Raw genomic sequence first — 18562 nt, 5'->3', positions numbered from 1 at the left:
AGGATGTTGGTATTTGTTAAGCGCTTACTATGTGCAGAGCACTGTTCTAAGCGCTGGGGGAGATACAGGGTAATCAGGTCGTCCCACGTGAGGCCCACAGTTAATCCCTATTTTACAGATGAGGTCACTGAGGCACAGAGAAGTTAAGTGACTTGCCCACAGTCACACAGCTGACAAGTGGCAGAGCCGGGAGTCGAACCCATGACTCTGACTCCGAAGCCCAGGCTCTTTCCACTGAGCCATGCTGCTTCCCTAACTCGAAGTATGACACGGAGGTTGCGGGCCTGTGAGACGGGAAGGATGGTAGTACTGTCTGCACTGACAGGGAAGTCAGGGAGAGGACAGGGTTTGGGACGGAAGATAAGGATCTCAGTCTTAGACATGTTGAGTTTTAGGTGGTGGGCAAACATCCAGGTGGAGATGTCCTGAAGGCAGGAGGAGATAGTTTTTTAGGATGCATTTCATTATTTGCTAAGGTTTGAAGCATATACATTTTAAACAGGCTCTGGAAACTGCTAAGTAAATTTGATTAATCTCAAAATTTCACCAAGATCCTTAGGGTTTTTTTCATAATGGTAGATCTGGCAGAATCAGATTAGAGGATTATCTGGCTCTTCCTTCATTACCAGCAGATTAAAGCGGAACTTTGAATGATAGATCTAGTCCTGTTTAACCTATTTCATGGCCCCATACCTGAGGCTACAACAAGTGACCTGGAAACTTGAGCTTGAACCTGTTTCCAATTCACTGACTGTTTTGGATTGACAGAAATCTTGAAGAAAGATGAGTTTATTTACAAGGCATATACTGCTATTCACTCAACCCAAGATTTTCAGGGGCAACATTGAGAATAACACTATCACCAATTTGTGCTGTGAGACTCTGCCCTATCAATCAATTAATCAATCAGTGGCACTTACTGAGCATTTACTCTGTGCTAGGCACTTGGGAGAGTACAATATTAACAGATGGTGGACATGTTTCCTGCCCACAAGAAGCTTAAAATCTAGATGAAGACACACAAAATGAATTACAGAAATTACCCAAGTGCTGTGGGGCTGAGGGTGGGGTGAATATCATGTGATTAAAGTGTACAAATCCAAATCAAGGGTAACACAGAAGGGAGAGGGAATAGAGGGAAAAAAAGGTTAGCTAGAAAAGACCTCTTGGAGGACATATGATTTAATAAGCCTTGAAGGGGAGAATGATAGTCTGTCAAATGTGAAGGATGAGGAAGTTCCAGGACAGAGGGCAAGGTGTCAATGGTGAAATAGAGAACAAGGTGCAATGGGTAGGTCGACATTAGAAAAGTGAAGTGAGATGCTAGGTAGTAATAGAAACCAAGATAGGCAGGTATAGGGAAATTGAGAACTTTAAAGTGCTTTAAAGCTAATGGTAGGCAGTTTCTGTTTAATGTGGAAGTGGTGGGAAAGCACAGGAGGTTCTTGAGCAATGGAGAAACATGGCCTGCATATTGTTTTAGAAAAATGACCCAAAGAGAAGAATGAAGTATGTACTGGAATAGGGAGAGACAGGAGGCTGGGAGGTTGCAAGCAGGTTGATGCAGTAATCAAGGTGGGTTAGGTTAAGTACTTGGATAGAGAAACAGCATGGCTCAGTGGAAAGAGCACGGGTTTAGGAGTCAGAGGTCATGGGTTCTAATCCCTATCCACCACTTGCAACTGTGTGACTTTGGGCAAGTCGCTTTATTTCTCTGTGCCTCAGTTACATCATCTGTAAAATGGAGATTAAGAGTGTGAACCCCATATGGGACAACCTGATTACCTTGTACCACCGCAAGTGCTTAGAACAGTGCTTTGCACATAGGAAGAGCTTAACAAATGCCATCGTTATTATTAATGTGGATAATTAATTTGGATGGAAAGGGCAGATTTCACTGATGTTGTGAAGGCATAACAGACAGAATTTATGTTAATTTAATATGTGGGTGGAAAGGTACAGATGAGTCAAGGATAATGTCAAGGTTATGAGCTTCTGAGACAGAAGTGTGGTGGTGGTGTCTACAACGATGGGAAAGTCAGTCAGTCCATCAATCATATTTACTGAGCACTTAGTGTATGCAGAGAACTGTACTAAGTGCTTGGGAGAGTACAATACAATAACAGACACATTCCTTGTCCACTATGAGCTGGGGAGTGGGGGAGACAAGGTTTGGGAATGAAGATGTGGAGTGCTGTTTTGAACATGTATCAAATACAGTAGGAAGAAAAAAGTATAAATAGAATCTTAAAGTACAGCAAATATTTTAGCAGGTTCACATATGAAATGGGGTGACATTAGGAAAGGGTGTGAATCTTGAGATCAATTTGAAGGCCTATAAAGCTATATGGACCGAAAACATGGATGTAAATATCAAGCACACAACACACACACACACGTATGTATATATTTTTTCAACAGTCTTCCCAGAGTCACCTACAAATAATAATTAGCATTAAATTTAAATACCTGTAGAAAGACTGCAGGCCAGGGAATCAGAAAACCCAGGTTCTAATCCTGGTTCAGCCTCTTGCCTGCTGTATGATCTTGGGCAAATTGCTTACTTTATTTGTGTCTCAGGTTCCTCATCTGAAAAATTGGGATTAAATATCTTCTTTCTCTCCCTCTTAAACTGTGAGTTAACTCACCTCCTCCAAGAGGCCTTCCCAGACTGAGCTCCCCTACTCCCTCTACTCCCTCTACCACCCCCCCTTCACCTCTCCGCAGCTAAACCCTCTTTTCCCCCTTTCCCTCTGCTCCTCCCCCTCTCCCTTCCCATCCCCTCAGCACTGTACTCGTCCGCTCAACTGTATATATTTTCATTACCCTATTTATTTTGTTAATGAAATGTACATTGCCTTGATTCTATTTAGTTGCCATTGTTTTTATGAGATGTTCTTCCCCTTGACTCTATTTATTGCCATTGTTCTTGTCTGTCTGTCTCCCCCGATTAGACTGTAAGCCCGTCAAACGGCAGGGACTGTCTCTATCTGTTGCCAACTTGTTCATTCCAAGCGCTTAGTACAGTGCTCTGCACATAGTAAGCGCTCAATAAATACTATTGAATGAATGAAAGTGAGTTTCATATGGGACAACGACGGAGTACAATATGCATAGATTATATTTATCCAGCCCTTAGTGAATGCTGAACATATTTCAAATGCTTAATGGATAAATTATTATTATGCTTATTAATAGCAGTGATAATAACAATAATAATAATAATACTTGATAAATGTAATGACAATACTATCAATGCTATCCTAGAGCAAAGTCAGTTCAGCAGCCACCCAGCTTTGTAGGGCAAGACATGTGAGGAAACAGATAATTACAGTCAGTTGAGTAATGGCATTTACTGAGAGCTTACTGGGTGCAGAGCACACTTCTAAGCTCTTGAGATAATATAATATAAGAAATACATTCCCTGCCCAAAACAAGCTAACGGTCTGGAGGGGGAGACAGATTTTAATAAAAATAAATAAAATTACAAATATGTACATAAGTGGTATGGCACTATGATGGGGGAAGAATAAAGGGAGCAAATGTAGGTGACTTAGAAAGGAGTGGAAGGAGAAAAGGAGGGCATAGTAGAGGAAGGCCTTTTGCATGAGATGTGGCTTCAATAAGACTTTGACGGTGGGGAGAGTAATATGAAGAGGGAGGGTGTGCTAGGCCAGAGTCAAAATGTGGATTGGCAGCAAGACAAATGAGATAGAGGTGCAGTGAGAAAGTTAACATTAGAGGAGCAAACTGTGAGGGCTGGGTTGTAGTAAGAGAGTAGTAATGTGAGGTAAGAGAGGGAAGGTGATTAAGTGCTCTAAAGCTGACGTAAGGAGTTTCTGTTTGATATTGAGGTGGATGGACAGCCTTTGGAGGTTTTTGAGGAGTAGGGAAATATGGGCTGAACATTCTTTTAGAAAAATGAACCGGGCAGCAGACTGAAGTATATGGACTGGAGTGGGGAGAGACAGGAGGCAAGGAAGTCAGTAAGGCAGCTGATATACTAATTAAGGCGGGAAAGGATAAATGCTTGGACTAATGTGATGGCAGTTTGTATGGAGAGGAAAGGTTGTGAGGGTCAAACCAACAGGATTGAATATACTGGTCGAATGAGAGAGAGGAGTCAGGGATAACATCAAGATTATGGGATTGTGAGACAGGAAGGATGATGGTGCCATCTACATTGATAGGAAAGTCAGAGGAAGGACAGTGTTCAGGTGGGAAGATAAGGATTTTATCCTGGGTGCTTTATGTAAAACTGAAAGGGCGAGCAGAATACACTATTTAAATATGCAATGAACTCTCAAACAATATGAAAGACCAATGAACTTTTGGGGCACTGAAATGTTGACCAGATAGATCAGTCTGGTTGGCAACAATCAGGAGAGGATTGCTCTCATTCATTCATTCAATCAAAATTTATTTAGCACTTACTGTATGCAGAGCACTGTACTAAGTGCTTGGAAACTACAATTCAGCTAAAGATAGAAACAATCCCTACCCAACAACAGGCTAATGAATGGATGCTCTGGCATGACTGAGATACCAATAGAGAGTCTTGAAAACAGGCTCCTTTGGAACAGATGCATCAGTGCAGAAGTATACTATCTCAATATATGCACAGTGCATAAGGGAGGTCAGTTTCCATAGGCCTTTCAGTCACCTTGCATATGTAGTAAGGATATAATCGTCAGTGTCTTCTTGGAAAATGAAGGACAGCTCTACATTTGACAAACTAAAGCTGCAATTGCTTAATTATATTCTTTTGACTGCCTTTTCTAGGGTTGGAATTTCTCTCTCACCCCATTTATCACATTCATTTGTTTCTCTTTCACTACCAATGGTCTTCTGCATTTCTTCTTTATAATGTTAAAAATAAATATACTTCAGAGATATACTTTAGTCAGTCTTATTTATTGAGGACTTGTTGTGTGCCAAGCACTCTACTAAGCACTTGGGAAAGTTCAATATAACATTATAACAGACTCATTACCTGCCCACAACAAACTTACAGTCCGCATCTTCACAACATCGCTAAAATCTTTATAGTGTCTGGAGCACGTGGAAGGAAAAAGCTATTTTATCTATGAAACCTAGTCTTCAATATTGAATAAATGAGCATTTTATTTTGTTATTGTTGTTGACTTCCCCTTCTTTGCCCCTTTCTTAAGTTGTACCTGAGGCTTTGGCAGTAGTTTAATCTCTGGTAGCGACTGCATACACTCTAAAAATAGATACCTGATTTTGATTAAACTCCTGTTGAGAACCCTGATTTAAGACCACCAAAATTGTTCCATAAATCATAACCATTCAGATCCTTCTTTAGGAAAGGAAAAAAAAACAAACATAAAAAGTCTTCAAGAACATGTGCTTTGCAGCATTCTTTCTAATTTCATAAATTTGATTTTTGTGTTTGTGCTACTTTTTTGACATTTCAAAATTGCATTCTGGGCAGCGAGGCCTCAGAATATAAGTACTCTATTTTATTACAAGTAATTAAAATCTGATCCTTAATATTCATACATATGCATAGCAGCAGTACTGAAGAGTAAATATACTGTGAAATGGCATATGTGAAGGGCAGGTACCAGTATGTAAAAAAATGGTTAAAAATCAATCTTTGGCTTAAGCAGAGGACAGCTTTTCATTTAAAATTATATTAAAAATAAATCCCAGGAAGAACTCTAATAATAAATGCACTCCTCAATAGTTTGGACAGATATTTTTGTCCAGGGATTTTTTTATATTCTATACACAAGAAAAATAACTGAAGATAAGTTAATCATATATTTCCACATATCCAAATGTATGTTTACCTTCATAAAAAGTGATATTTACATATTAGCTTAGAGTGTAAACAAACATTTAATCTTATTCACCATACATAATTAGACTTTTATAGTTATTAATAATTTGCTCATTTGATAAAGTCGTTTTGTTTTGTTTTTACTGAAAGCCCTGGTAAATTGTCCATGTTATTTCCCTGCTATATAATTTTTGTATAAACACTGATAGGAAATTTATGAGTTAATATTATTCCATTCTTTTCATACAGTTGGACTCAATAAATACCACTGATTGACTCATCTAACTGTGAACAGCTAACAAATATGTTATAGCTTTTAAAAATGTGTAAGACAATTCTGTTTTTATTTAAAAGTGAATCTAACTATTTTCTATAGAAAGGCTTGTTTCTCAGCCAGAAGAATGAATTGTTTGTAATGGTTGAAATATGACAAGCAACCTCAAGGGATTACAGTACTAAATGGTTTAGTAAACAAGGAAACGGGAGTTGAAATTACCTTAATAACCAAATCAAATTTCTGGTGAAAATCCCTGTTGATTGGCTGTAGAAGGCTGAGTTCGGCAGTTGAAGGATCCATATAGAAATATTGTAGATAATCCTCAGGAGTACCTGTAAAAAGGCATCAATATTTAAATTATAGATAATTGAGAAAAATACGTACTGCGAAGAGCAGCCTTAACTGTATACTTCATTTATTTAATTAATAGAGGAACACAATCACAATCATTAACAATTTAGTTTGATTTAATGATTTAATCTAGAAAAGAAATTAAATCACCTGTGACACACTGTGTCCCCTGTGCTTCATAATAAAGGGCAAGATACTTATGATTAGATAACTTTCCCTACATATTTTGGAACAATGAATCAACTAACCTGGAATTTTTTTTAAATGATTTATTTCTCAGGTCACTATTATATAACAGTGGATAATTCTGAACGGCAACATCTGCGCTCCTCCAATATGCAGATGGCTCTGACCAGACACATTTAACTTTCCATGGAAGTTTTTGAATTCAGTTTCATTTTTTTTTATATTCCATTTTTGTAAGGCAATTTGCATTCAATTTTTAGGTATAAGAAATGGCAGTCCTAGCAAACTAATTCACTCCTTTCCTTTGCCTGCAAAACACACACACACACACACACACACACACACTCACATATCCACCCATGTTACTAAATGGAGATGAGATATGAAGATGCAGGGATATGTCCCAAAATGAGTACTACCAGAGTTAATCTGTCATTTACATTTTCACATTTGCAGCAGATGGGAAAGACATACCATCTATTACAAAAATGCAGCCCCATTTTCACTTCTACCAGATTTCTTTCCTTTCATATTCTATTTTATGATTTCCATCATGTGCAGGCATAAGTACTTTGTTTTCAGTGTCCTTTATCAATGAAAATAAGGAGCCAAATGAACTAACTCTAACCGGCTGCCTATAAAACTCTTATCCATTCTATGAAGCATATTAGATGAAGGTACAAGAAAATATCAGAAATTAAATTCTACCTTCACAGCTCTAGCAAAAATCTACCTCAGTGAACAATACATCTGATTCATCTACACTTCAATTCTCTCCATCTCAAGCAGCATAGACCAGTACAGTGGGAGCCTTCTAAAGAATGAATTCAACTTAATCCTTCCCTTCCAGCTCCAGGAGGAAAAACAATGCACTCTTCTGAATAATGGAGAAACCCCCCCTACAATCTAATAATTTAATAAATCACATATCCTTTGAAATTGACAAAAAAATTTCATCATTTAGAGACTAAACAGTGTATTTAAAAATAACAGCCAATAGGCTTTATCACAATGCTTCAAAGTGCAAAATGGACATCAAAACCCTGACATACCTCACAGTGATGTTGTCAGGATGACATGCAATAATTGAGGTGAAATGTATGTATTTGGGAAAAATAGGAGTGCTCTTCAAATTCATGGTATTAGTCTAGACCCATTATTTTTGAATCCTTTATACATGAATTCTCAAAACCATATTTATCTCTGCAGGAAAAATGATGTTACGAGCATCTGAGTTAGCTCTCATGGAGGTTGAGAGTCAGGTTTTAAAATAAGGTGAAAATGGCATTTCCCAGTAGGTAAAAGGTGGAGGTTGAGGTTAAAATAAGTCAATCAGAACATTTCTAGCAGCTATCAACCCTCATTCTGCTTGCTGTGTGGCCCTGAGCAGCTAACCTAATTTCTCTATACCTCAGTTTCCTCAACTGTGAAATAATAATAATAATAATGGTATTTGTTAAGCACTTACTACATGAAAAGCACTGTTCTAAGCATTGGGGGGATACAAGATTATCAGGTTGTCCCATGTGGGGCTCACAGTCTTAATCCCCATTTTACAGATGAGGGAACTGAGGCCCAGAGAAGTTGAGTGACTTGCCCAAAGTCACACAGCTGACAAGAGCAGAGCTGGAATTAGAACCCATGACCTCTGACTCCCAAGCCAATGCTCTTTCCACTGAGCCATTCTACTTCCACACTGAAATGGGAATTAAATACTTGTTCTCCCTCCTATGAAGACTGTGAGTCCTATGTGGGACAGGAACCGTGTCCAATGTGATCAATTTGTATCTACCCCAGCATTCAGAACAGTGCTTGACACATAGTAAGAGTTTAACAAATACCATAAAAAGAAAAAAATCATGGTATCTGCTTATAATGATAATAATAATGTTGGTATTCGTTAAGTGCTTACTATGTGCAGAGCACTGTTCTAAGTGCTGGGGTAGATACAGGGTAATTAGGTTGTCCCACATGAGGCTCACAGTCTTAATCCCCATTTTACAGATGAGGGAACTGAGGCCCAGAGAAGCGAAATGACTTGCCCACAGTCACACTGCTGACGAGTGGCAGAGCCAGGATTCGAACCCATGACCTCTGGTTCCCAAGCACAGGCTCTTTCCACTGAACCACGCTGCTTATCAGTGGCTATGATCCACTTATAGGCAGGTGAGTGTCTCAGTCAGTTACTTCAGGATTACCACAGGAAGCAATAGAAAAGCAATCTTTAACAGTATATAGTCTCATCTGTAGCTAAAATATTGTTTAAGTCAAATTCAAATGAGGAAGGGCAAAGGTCAGAAGAGAGTTTTTAGTTTTCATTCATCAAGGGTAATATGATAAACATCTTGGAAAAATACTTTGACATTGATTTGTGGGTAACAAAAAGGATGAATAATGTAAACTTTAAAAAAGTAAAGTATTTGAGCCAAGAATTCTTAGACCGAGACAAGTTGACTCTCCTGTTTTCTTTTTTTTTCTTGTGTCTTTGTACTGAAAATGTTCATTAGATTTTTGCACTTTTTTATGGTATTTGTTAAGCACTTATTATGTGCCAGGAGGCACTGTGAAATAAATACTGGGGTAGATCCAAGCTAATCAGTTTGGACACGGTCCATGTCACACATGGGTCCCAATCTTAATCCCCATTTAACAGATGAATTAATTGAGGCCTAGGGAAATTAAGTGACTTGCACAAGGTTACATAGCAGACAAGTGGCTGAGCTGGAATTAGAATCCAGGTTCTTCTGACTTCCAGGTCCTTGCTCTTTCCACTAGACCACCCTGAGAAGAATCTTTCACTAGGCAAGGCATATTACAGCTAAAGGTGGCTCATAAGAATAATAATAATTTTAAAAATCCAGGAGATTAGCTTGTATTTAGTCCAGTATTTGGAATAGTGGCTGGCATGTAGTGAATGGCAACAGTTAACAAAAAAAAAGTATCTAAAAGCACAGTGAGAGAAAATGGCTTCCAAATTAGATAGCAGCTATTTTGAACCCTGGCAAAGAAGTTATTAAACACTGCCAGCTATTTAATAACAATAATGTTCACTGTCTTTGCACTCCACTTTTGACATTTAACTGCAGGAGGGAGGAGAATGGTATCCACTTGAATGACCAATTCAGTCTCTCTGCATCCCTTTCCTTCATTTAAAAGTGGTGATAATCAGTCCTCTTCCAGCAGGATGGAAAGAAGACTTTGCTGCAGCAATTCTTCATAACTCTTAAAATTTTGAGTCTGTTGATCTACATCAAACCTTGATGTAACCTTGACAGAATGGCAAAAAATGAAAACTGTATTTATTGTTTTTACTTTTATTATGCCATTTCTTTCCATGTATGTCACTAACCTATCCTGCCAATCATTTTAACTTGTGAACCTCATGTGGGCCAGGAACTGTGTCTGAAATATTATACGTTTTATCATTCCCCAAAAATCAATATGTTGTTCTGGAAAAAAGTGCTCAGTACAATTGATAAACAAATATTTAAAAGCAGTAAATACCTACATATTTGTATATCTATTCACCAATATATTTATAAAAATGTAAAGTAAGTGTAAGTAATGCAAATTTAATATTTAAAGATGAGACTATCGAAAAGGAGAACTATCCATCTGTGAGTGTGAATATGAAGACATACCCAGGACCATCCTCAAATTCCACAAAATGTACAAATATAAATGTTGTACTAGGAGTCACTGTCAAATCATTTATATTTCTAGTTACTATACACCAGTAATTATAAAAGCTACAAAATGCTCAGCATCTTCAGAAAGTGTACAGTGATTGTAAATTCCATTAGGTAGTAATCTCCATGTTTTGGTACCATTACATTTTACCAAGGACCCAGTTCCGCACTACAGCACAGTAATAGTATTAATATTATTGAAGTACTTATTGTGCAGTAGGGTCAATGTATTTATTGATCATGAGAACAAAATAAAAAACAAAATTTGCCACAGTATTTAAAAAATGACAATTTTACTACAAATTATGTGAGCATTTTCGATCACATTTAAATAGAGACTCCTTTTTGACAAGGTTCATTTCCATCATCTCTACTCAATCAGTCATTCTTACTCAATCATAATTAATTGAGCACTTACTGTTTGCAGAGAATTGTACTAAGTGCTTGGGAGAGTGCAATATAACGATATAACAGACACATTCTCTCTGAAGGACTTAGAATAGTGCTTTTCACACAGTAAGCACCAAAAATAGCATCAATTGATTGATTGAGATTGGAAAAGTGCTGAAGGGACAACCAACATAATTATGAAGGAAATAGCACTTCTTGGTGAAGATAGATTGAAAAATACTTGGAGCCTTCAATTTCAAAAGACAAAGACTTAGTGGGAAAGTGTCCAAAATTATCAGTGCATTGTCTGAGAGTTGGGATTGTCATGTATCAACTTCCATTACCCTGGGACCTCAAAAATGCCCACTGAAGTTTAAAGTAGATGGGTTAAAGCAAACCAAAGGAAACTCTTGATAAATCAGCACCCAGGACACTTGTAAAATGCAGCTAGTTTCAAAAAAGATTCACATAAATTCGGGGAGGAAAGATGCTTCATGATAAATCACAAAATCAGTTCTTTATTGTCTTCCTACAAGGATTAACTAACATTAAAGAGACAGTCTCCCTGCATGTCCTCAGGTCTTGAAGCAAAACCACACAGAAGAAGGACCATTAGGGAAAGTTCCAGATACACCCTTTCCAAGAGAACACCAGGGAGTTTGACTCTGCACAGAACAACCCCTTTGGTTGTGGGGAAATGTTTGCCTATTTACCTATTAGCCCTATTTACCTACTGGGAAATGTAGTTTTCACCTATCATGCCCTGGAATTTTTTTATGGTATTTGTTAAGCGTTTACTATGTGCCAGACATTATACTAAGCGCTGGAGCAGATACAAATTAATCAACTGAACGCAGTCCAAGTTCCACATGAGCTCACAGTATTAACCTCCATTTTATGGTTGAGGTAACTGAGGCAACAGAGAAGTTGTGACTTGCCCAAGGTCACACAACAGACAAGCAGTGGAGCCGGGATTAGAACCTAGGTCCTCCTAACATCTAATTCTGGGCTCTATCCACTAGACCGCACCACTTCTCTTATTCCCTCTAATTCTCCATTTCCTCAATCCACTTGAGTGTTTTTGACATCCACAGCTCCATTGAAAAACTAAGTGGTAGTGTCTTTGGGGAAGGACAGAACATCTTCTCTTCCCGCTCCACTTCTCTCCCCTCAATCTTTAGTCAGCTGGTGAATTTGCTGGGTGACAGCCGCCGAGGGAACACTCATCAAATGGTTTCCACACACACTGAAAGCCCACGGATATAATAATGTCGGTATTTGTTAAGCACTTACTATGTGCCAAGCACTGTTCTAAGCCCTAGGGTAGATACAAGGGAACTAGGTTATCCCCCATGGGGCTCACAGTCTTCATCCCCATTTTACAGCTAAGGAAACTGAGGCCCAGAGAAATTAAGTGACTTGCCCAAGGTCACACAGTTAAGTGGTAGAGCCGGGATTAAAACCCACGACCTCTGACTCCCGAGCCCGGGATCTTTTCACTAAGCCACGCAGATATGTGCAGTCTTCCCATGTCCCACACCAACCATTCATTCATTCATTCATTCATTTACCAAATTTATTTTCCAAGCATTAACTCTCCATCAGATAGCCCTTGCAACAATTTCATGCACTAGTTTGCTGTGCGAGTCAGGTGCCATTCACTATATTTAAAAAAAAAATCAGTAAGATAATTTCATTAGGATGATAATTTATTTTCAGGTTTTTTCATTAAAAAATAAAAATCCATCCTTCCAGGAAAATTGTTATTTTTAGATAGCCAAGAAATATAAATCACCAAAAACGTTTTTAGAGTCTAAAATGTTAGACAACTAGGCCAAGGTGATATACTATAAATATTCTTTCAAAACAGGTTTGGCAGAAGGATTATTGGAAAGGAAGCAGAACCACAAAATTTTTTTAAAAAAAAGGAAAACTAGGCTACTTTTTCCTACAGATACATTGGGAATATTCTAGGAGTTGAGCTCTTCATCGACCAGAGGGAACATCCCCATGGGTGGGGCCGAGTTCTCCAGGGGCCGAAAAATGCAGAAGGCAGGCAGTTTTGTCTTCCTCTATTGTATTTTCAAATCCACTTTTGGCCGGACCACACCAAAAGAATAAGTTCCATGTGAAAATGCATTTCTCTTTACTTAAACTATACCTGGGATGAGTGGGAAGCTAGTTAATTTAGGGTTATTTTCAGGATAAACTAGCACCTAGTCACTGCTTAAAAAAAATGTGCAATACATAAAAGTCCAGGTCAAACGGATGAGCATCGACACCCCAGAGATTGACTATCTTGTATTTTACCCCATCTTTACTGCAGTGATTGGCACATTGTAAGCACTTAATAAGTACCACAATTACTATAACATATTAGAGTCCAGCTTGAGGAGTACTTCCTATTTTTTTGTTTCACTCTTAGACATCTTTTGCAAAAGATGAGTATACTTTACTTTGAAAATGGCTGAAAATAAACAATCAATTATTTTTATCTCTCTCTCATCCCTCCCCCACTCCTCTTCTCTCTAATCTATTAAATGAAATAAATAGAATTCATTAGGTAAAATTGAATTCATCCATATAGATATTTCAAAAAAAACTTCCAATCCGAGTCTCCATAAGCATTATTCATTATCCCATTATTCACCCAGGGATTTACATGGACAACTCTTAAAAATCAATTCCTATGGGGCTGTAAACCATGTAAAAAAGTAATATCAAAAGACAAAAAGAGCAGCACAATCAGACCTCCATGACTGTGCATTTAGTCCAATTAGTAGTTCCACTTATGAGTGAATAAGAAAGGATGTTTCAAGACACTGCAGAAAAAACTAGTGAAAAAACTAAATCCATAATGACCCTATGCTAGTCATGCTTACTTTTGAAAGTCTCTCTAAAAGATAGACTTGACAGCATCAACCTCACTGTTTTGTAAACACAGTACATCATTTGTGTTTCTTATTATATGCAAGTGTAACTCAGACCAGAAGCAGCGTGGCCTAGCGGAAAGAGTATGGGCCTGTAAGTCAGAAGGTCATGGATTCTAATATCAGCCTGCCACATCTTCTGTTTGACCTTGGGCAAGTCACATCACTTTTTCATGCCTCAGTTACCTCATTTGTAAAATGGGTATTTTAGACTGTGAGTCCCATGTGGGACAGGGACTGTGTCCAACCAGATTACCCTGTACCTACCCCAGTGCTTAACCCATAGTAAGTGCTTAACAAATGCCAACATTCTTATTAAACACTCCAAACTGATAGGCATTCTTGCAATTTAACACCTTAAAAAACCTCAGCAATAAGAACAAGTATGCTATTTCTGGTTGAGTGAAATGTATTCCTTAGAGTATCCTTTAAGAGTAAAAAAGAAGATTTATTTAATAAAGAGGCCTTTTAAAAATTTACATTCCCATCCTTTGTTAGCTGGAACACAGTCAGTTTTTAAGTAAGAGTTTTGTAATTTCAAACTTCCCAATTAAAGGGATGTTTGAAAGCCAGCAAGGAAAATTGTAGAGAAGAAAAGGAGAAAATGGCATGGTTCAGGAAGCAAATGCGCTGATCCCTTACATTTTCCAGGAGCTGCTGGGGCTTTCTGAGAGGACTTGCCTTAACAGCAAGAGGTGGAAGCTATACCCGCCTCAGTGGAGGCGTTACCTCCAGTTACCTCAGTGGAGGCGTCTTCCGTTACCAAGACCTGCCGGTTTCACCTCTACAATATCGCGAAGATCCGCCCTTTCCTCTCCACCCAGACGGCTACCTTACTGTTACAGGCTCTCACTATATCCCGGCTAGACAACTGTGTCAGCCTTCTCTCTGACCTCCCTTCCTCCTCTCTCGCCCCGCTCCAGTCTATTCTTCACTCCGCTGCCCGGCTCATCTTCCTGCAGAAATGATCTGGGCATGTCACTCCCCTTCTTAAACAACTCCAGTGGTTGCCTATCAACCTCCGCTCCAAACAAAAACTCCTCACTCTAGGCTTCGAGGCTCTCCATCACCTCACCCCTTCCTACCTCTCCTCCCTTCTCTCTTTCTACCGCCCACCCCGCACGCTCCGCTCCTCTGCTGTCCACCTCCTCACCGTCCCTCGGTCTCGCCTATCCCGCCGTCAACCCCTGGGTCGCGTCCTCCTGCAGTCCTGGAACACCCTTCCTCCTCATCTCCGCCAAACTGATTCTCTTTCCCTCTTCAAAACCCTACTTAAAACTCACCTTCTCCAAGAGGCGTTCCCAGACTGAGCTCCTCTTCTCCCTCTACTCCCTCTGCCATCCCCCCTTTACCTCTCTGCAGCTAAACCCTCTTTTCCCCCCATTTCCCTCTGCTCCTCCACCTCTCCCTTCCCATCCCCACAGCACTGTACTCGTCCGCTCAACTGTATATATTTTCGTTACCCTATTTATTTTGTTAATGAATTGTACATCGCCTTGATTCTATTTAGTTGCCATTGTTTTTATGAGATGTTCTTCCCCTTGACTCTATTTATTGCCATTGTTCTTGTCTGTCCGTCTCCCCCGATTAGACTGTAAGCCCATCAAACGGCAGGGACTGTCTCTATCTGTTGCTGACTTGTTCATCCCAAGCGTTTAGTACAGTGCTCTGCACATAGTAAGCGCTCAATAAATACTATTGAATGAATGAATGAATGGAGGAGCTAATTATTCAAATTCCAAAGGAATATTCAAATGCTGCCCCTATTTTATTTCCAATATGACCTCTGAACATGTAATGAATTTCTGTCTCTGTCTAAACAACACTGGTAGTAAAATAGGTAAGATGTGTAAGGACCTACTTTGAGGATTTCTGTTTCCATCCTTTCCATAAGTCAAGGCCTATGAGTACAGTGGCCCTTTATTCTGAGAAACTCTGTCTCCTAATAAATACTGGTACATACAGTTTAAGTCTGAGTCTTTGAGTGGCCTCCATTTGACTGTCCTTTTGCTTTCTTTTTAGATTGTGCCTCCTATTATTTTTTTTCCCTTTGCATATGTGTTTAATCAGATTTCACAGATCTTCAAAGTTTAACAGAATTTTCTTTTGGACCTTGGGAAAACTCCAGATGTCCCTTATTCAATTGAGAATGCACTTTTTGTTTGGTAGTATTTTTGTGCTAATTAAGGGTAAAGGTCAAGAAATTTTTCCCCTATATCTTTTAATGCTCTCCAGCCTCTCTCCAGAGTACTCATGTTCATAGCTTTATATTTTATTGCTGCTACCTACATATATTTTACTTCAGTGTCTGCCTCCTCCACTAGATTATAATCTCCTTCAGGGAAGGGATCTCCTAGACCCTTAGTACAGTTTCTCATCTAAAGTAAGCACTCAGAGACAGACACCCACCCACTGGGCAGGGGGATGAAGATGTTTCAGGGCCAGGAAAGATCGGAGGGGAGAACACTGAGGCACATAGAGAGGCAGCATGGATTTGGATTTTGGCCTTTAAAGGTCTTAATACCACTACCTGTGTCTTGGATAGGCAACACATCCTAGTGGTGATTACTGTAAAGTGGAGATTGAGACCGTGATTCCCATGTGGAACAGGACTATGTCCAACATGATTTGCTTGTATTCACCTCAGCAGTTAGTACAGTGCCTGGCACATAGTAAGGGTCTAACAAATATCAATGTAATTATTATTATTACTATTATTGTTATTAATGAATACCATTGATTGACTGTGTGACCTTCACCTTTGCTTTCCAGCTATCCCTAAGACTCACCCACCAAGCAGTTCAACCCACTTCTGTGTCCACCCTAGGGCTCTCCAGGGGATGCCTCAATTAACCTTATCAGCTTGCAACTGTCACAGGTTACATAGATATCTCCCATTCCTAGCTGATCAAATGAGTAGATCCTGGCACCAATCCCACTGGGAACACATTTCTTGAAAGCCAACTGCATTCCCAATTTCTTTTACTCACTTTCTTCTTCAAAATACTGAATAAAGATGGCTGAAATAGTAACCTCAGTCTAATTTCCACTACATGGAATAGGCCTGAAAGCTCCACATCTCAAATTCCACTTTCTTAATTTGAATCATTGTAGTGACATTGGGAATGATAGCAAGATTAGCAGATACCAACCCACTAAGATGAAATAGAGGATGCCTGGTCGATCAGAAGGAGGTTGAATATTTCGGTCCTGATCTATGGCTTGAATTGGTGGTGTGACACTGACGGGGTTCACTTCTGCCTGAAATGAAATTCAGACATATTAGACCAACTGCAATTCAAAACAGATAATCAAATTTTCCCAAGATTGAGCTATATTGCTTTGTGATGCTACGGTCTGTACATCTGCAAACTTCATTAGGAAAACAACATAAGACTAGTGAATTTAGCAAAATGATCACCAACTCTCATGGGAGAAGGAGATGGTGTATACTTGCTTTGAAAGAACAATTTGATGAATCCTCTCTCAATACAGTAAATATTTTCAGACATGTAGTTTGAATAATGGATATTCAGAATGCTTTGCCTTCCAGGTAGCAGTCTAAAGAAGCAATATTGTTTCATTTCAGCATACGAAAAAAAGTCAGTTGAAAGAAGCTTTCTAGATCTTCAGTAAATGCTAGTTAACAAAGTTTCCCTGTAATGCTTGTGTAAGAAATCTCTTGGAGCCACTTAAAGAAGGTTTTGGCGTAATAATGGCCCTTCAAAATGCATTGCAGTAGGTCCATTTTCACTGTCTCCAATATAATTCGCTGAATTGAACATTCATTTTCTCTATGGCTTCCTCTCCCCATTGTTCTCTGCATCACCAATATAAAAGTAGGGAAATTGCAACTTTACTAGACAAAAACTCCTTTTCTTTAAAATACAAATAACATGCCTTCAAGAGCAGTTCTATCCAGATCTTACAACAACATATGAAGACTGCAAATAATAATAAGTACTACAATTTAGTGTTATGTTTCAGTAAAACTATTTACTTGGATTTACATTTAAATTAAACCATGCTGAAGAAACCACAAATTGAGATTTAACAAAAGTCAACATTTTAGAGATCGAAAGGGCTTGATCATGCCTGATGACCAATAAGGCTTCCCTGGACATTAGATCTAATGAGGGATCCAGGCCTGGAGAGCAGAGAGAGTAGTGGAGTGAAGCAGTCACCACTATGATGTGTTGCCTATCCAAGACACAGGTAGTGGTATTAAGACCTTTAAAGGCCAAAATCCAAATCCAAGAGCAAGGGCAACATAGAAGGAAGTGGGATAAAAGAAAATAAGCACTTAGTCAGGGACGGCCGCTTGGAGGTCTTGAAGAAGTCTTTGAAGGTGGAGAGAGTGACTGTCCATCAGATGGGAAGAAGGAAGATATTTCAGGACAGAAGGAGGATATGGCAAGGTATCAGCAGCAACACAGACAAGAGTGAGGTACAGGCATTATAGGAGCAAAGGGTACATTTTGAGTTGTAGTTGGAAATCATGGGAGTAAGGTGGGGAGGGGGCAAGATGATTGAGTGAGTGCTTTAAAGCCTTCAGTAAACCCATCATAAACCTGGTGTGAAGGTGGATGAGCACCACTGGAGGTTTTTGAGGAGCTGGGAAACATGGACTGAACAGTTTTACAGAAAAAAATGATCTTGGCAGCAGAATGAAGTATGACTGGAGTAGGGAGAGACAGAAGGCAGGGAAGTCAGCAAGGAATCTGATGCAGCAATGAAAATGGAGTAGGATAAGTGCTTGGATTAATGTGATAGCAGTTTGGATGGAAAGGAAAGGGTGAATTTTAGTGATGTTGTGAAGGTTAAACTGACAGGATTTAGTGATGAATTGAGTATGTGGGTTGAATGAAGGAGGATGAGTCAAGGATAATGTCAAGGGTACAGGCTTGTGACACAGGGAGGATGGTGGTGTTAC

General features: G+C 39.1%; 1 protein-coding gene across 1 annotated transcript in view; it reads right to left on the bottom strand.

Annotated features, from left to right (window-relative positions):
* Window positions 1-18562, bottom strand: part of PCDH15 (protocadherin related 15) — a 913479-nt gene that overhangs the window by 356868 nt on the left and 538049 nt on the right. The window contains exons 10-11 of the mRNA XM_029061331.2: window positions 16782-16890; window positions 6303-6415 (exon numbers count right to left, since the gene is read on the bottom strand). Coding sequence (XP_028917164.1) covers window positions 6303-6415; window positions 16782-16890 — 222 coding nt within the window. The remainder of the gene's footprint in view (window positions 1-6302; window positions 6416-16781; window positions 16891-18562) is intronic.

This window comes from Ornithorhynchus anatinus, chromosome 3, assembly GCF_004115215.2.
Source record: "Ornithorhynchus anatinus isolate Pmale09 chromosome 3, mOrnAna1.pri.v4, whole genome shotgun sequence".
NCBI lineage: Eukaryota > Metazoa > Chordata > Mammalia > Monotremata > Ornithorhynchidae > Ornithorhynchus > Ornithorhynchus anatinus.
The sequence above is the reverse complement of the archived record's forward strand: the minus strand, read 5'-3'. Positions and strand labels throughout refer to the sequence as shown.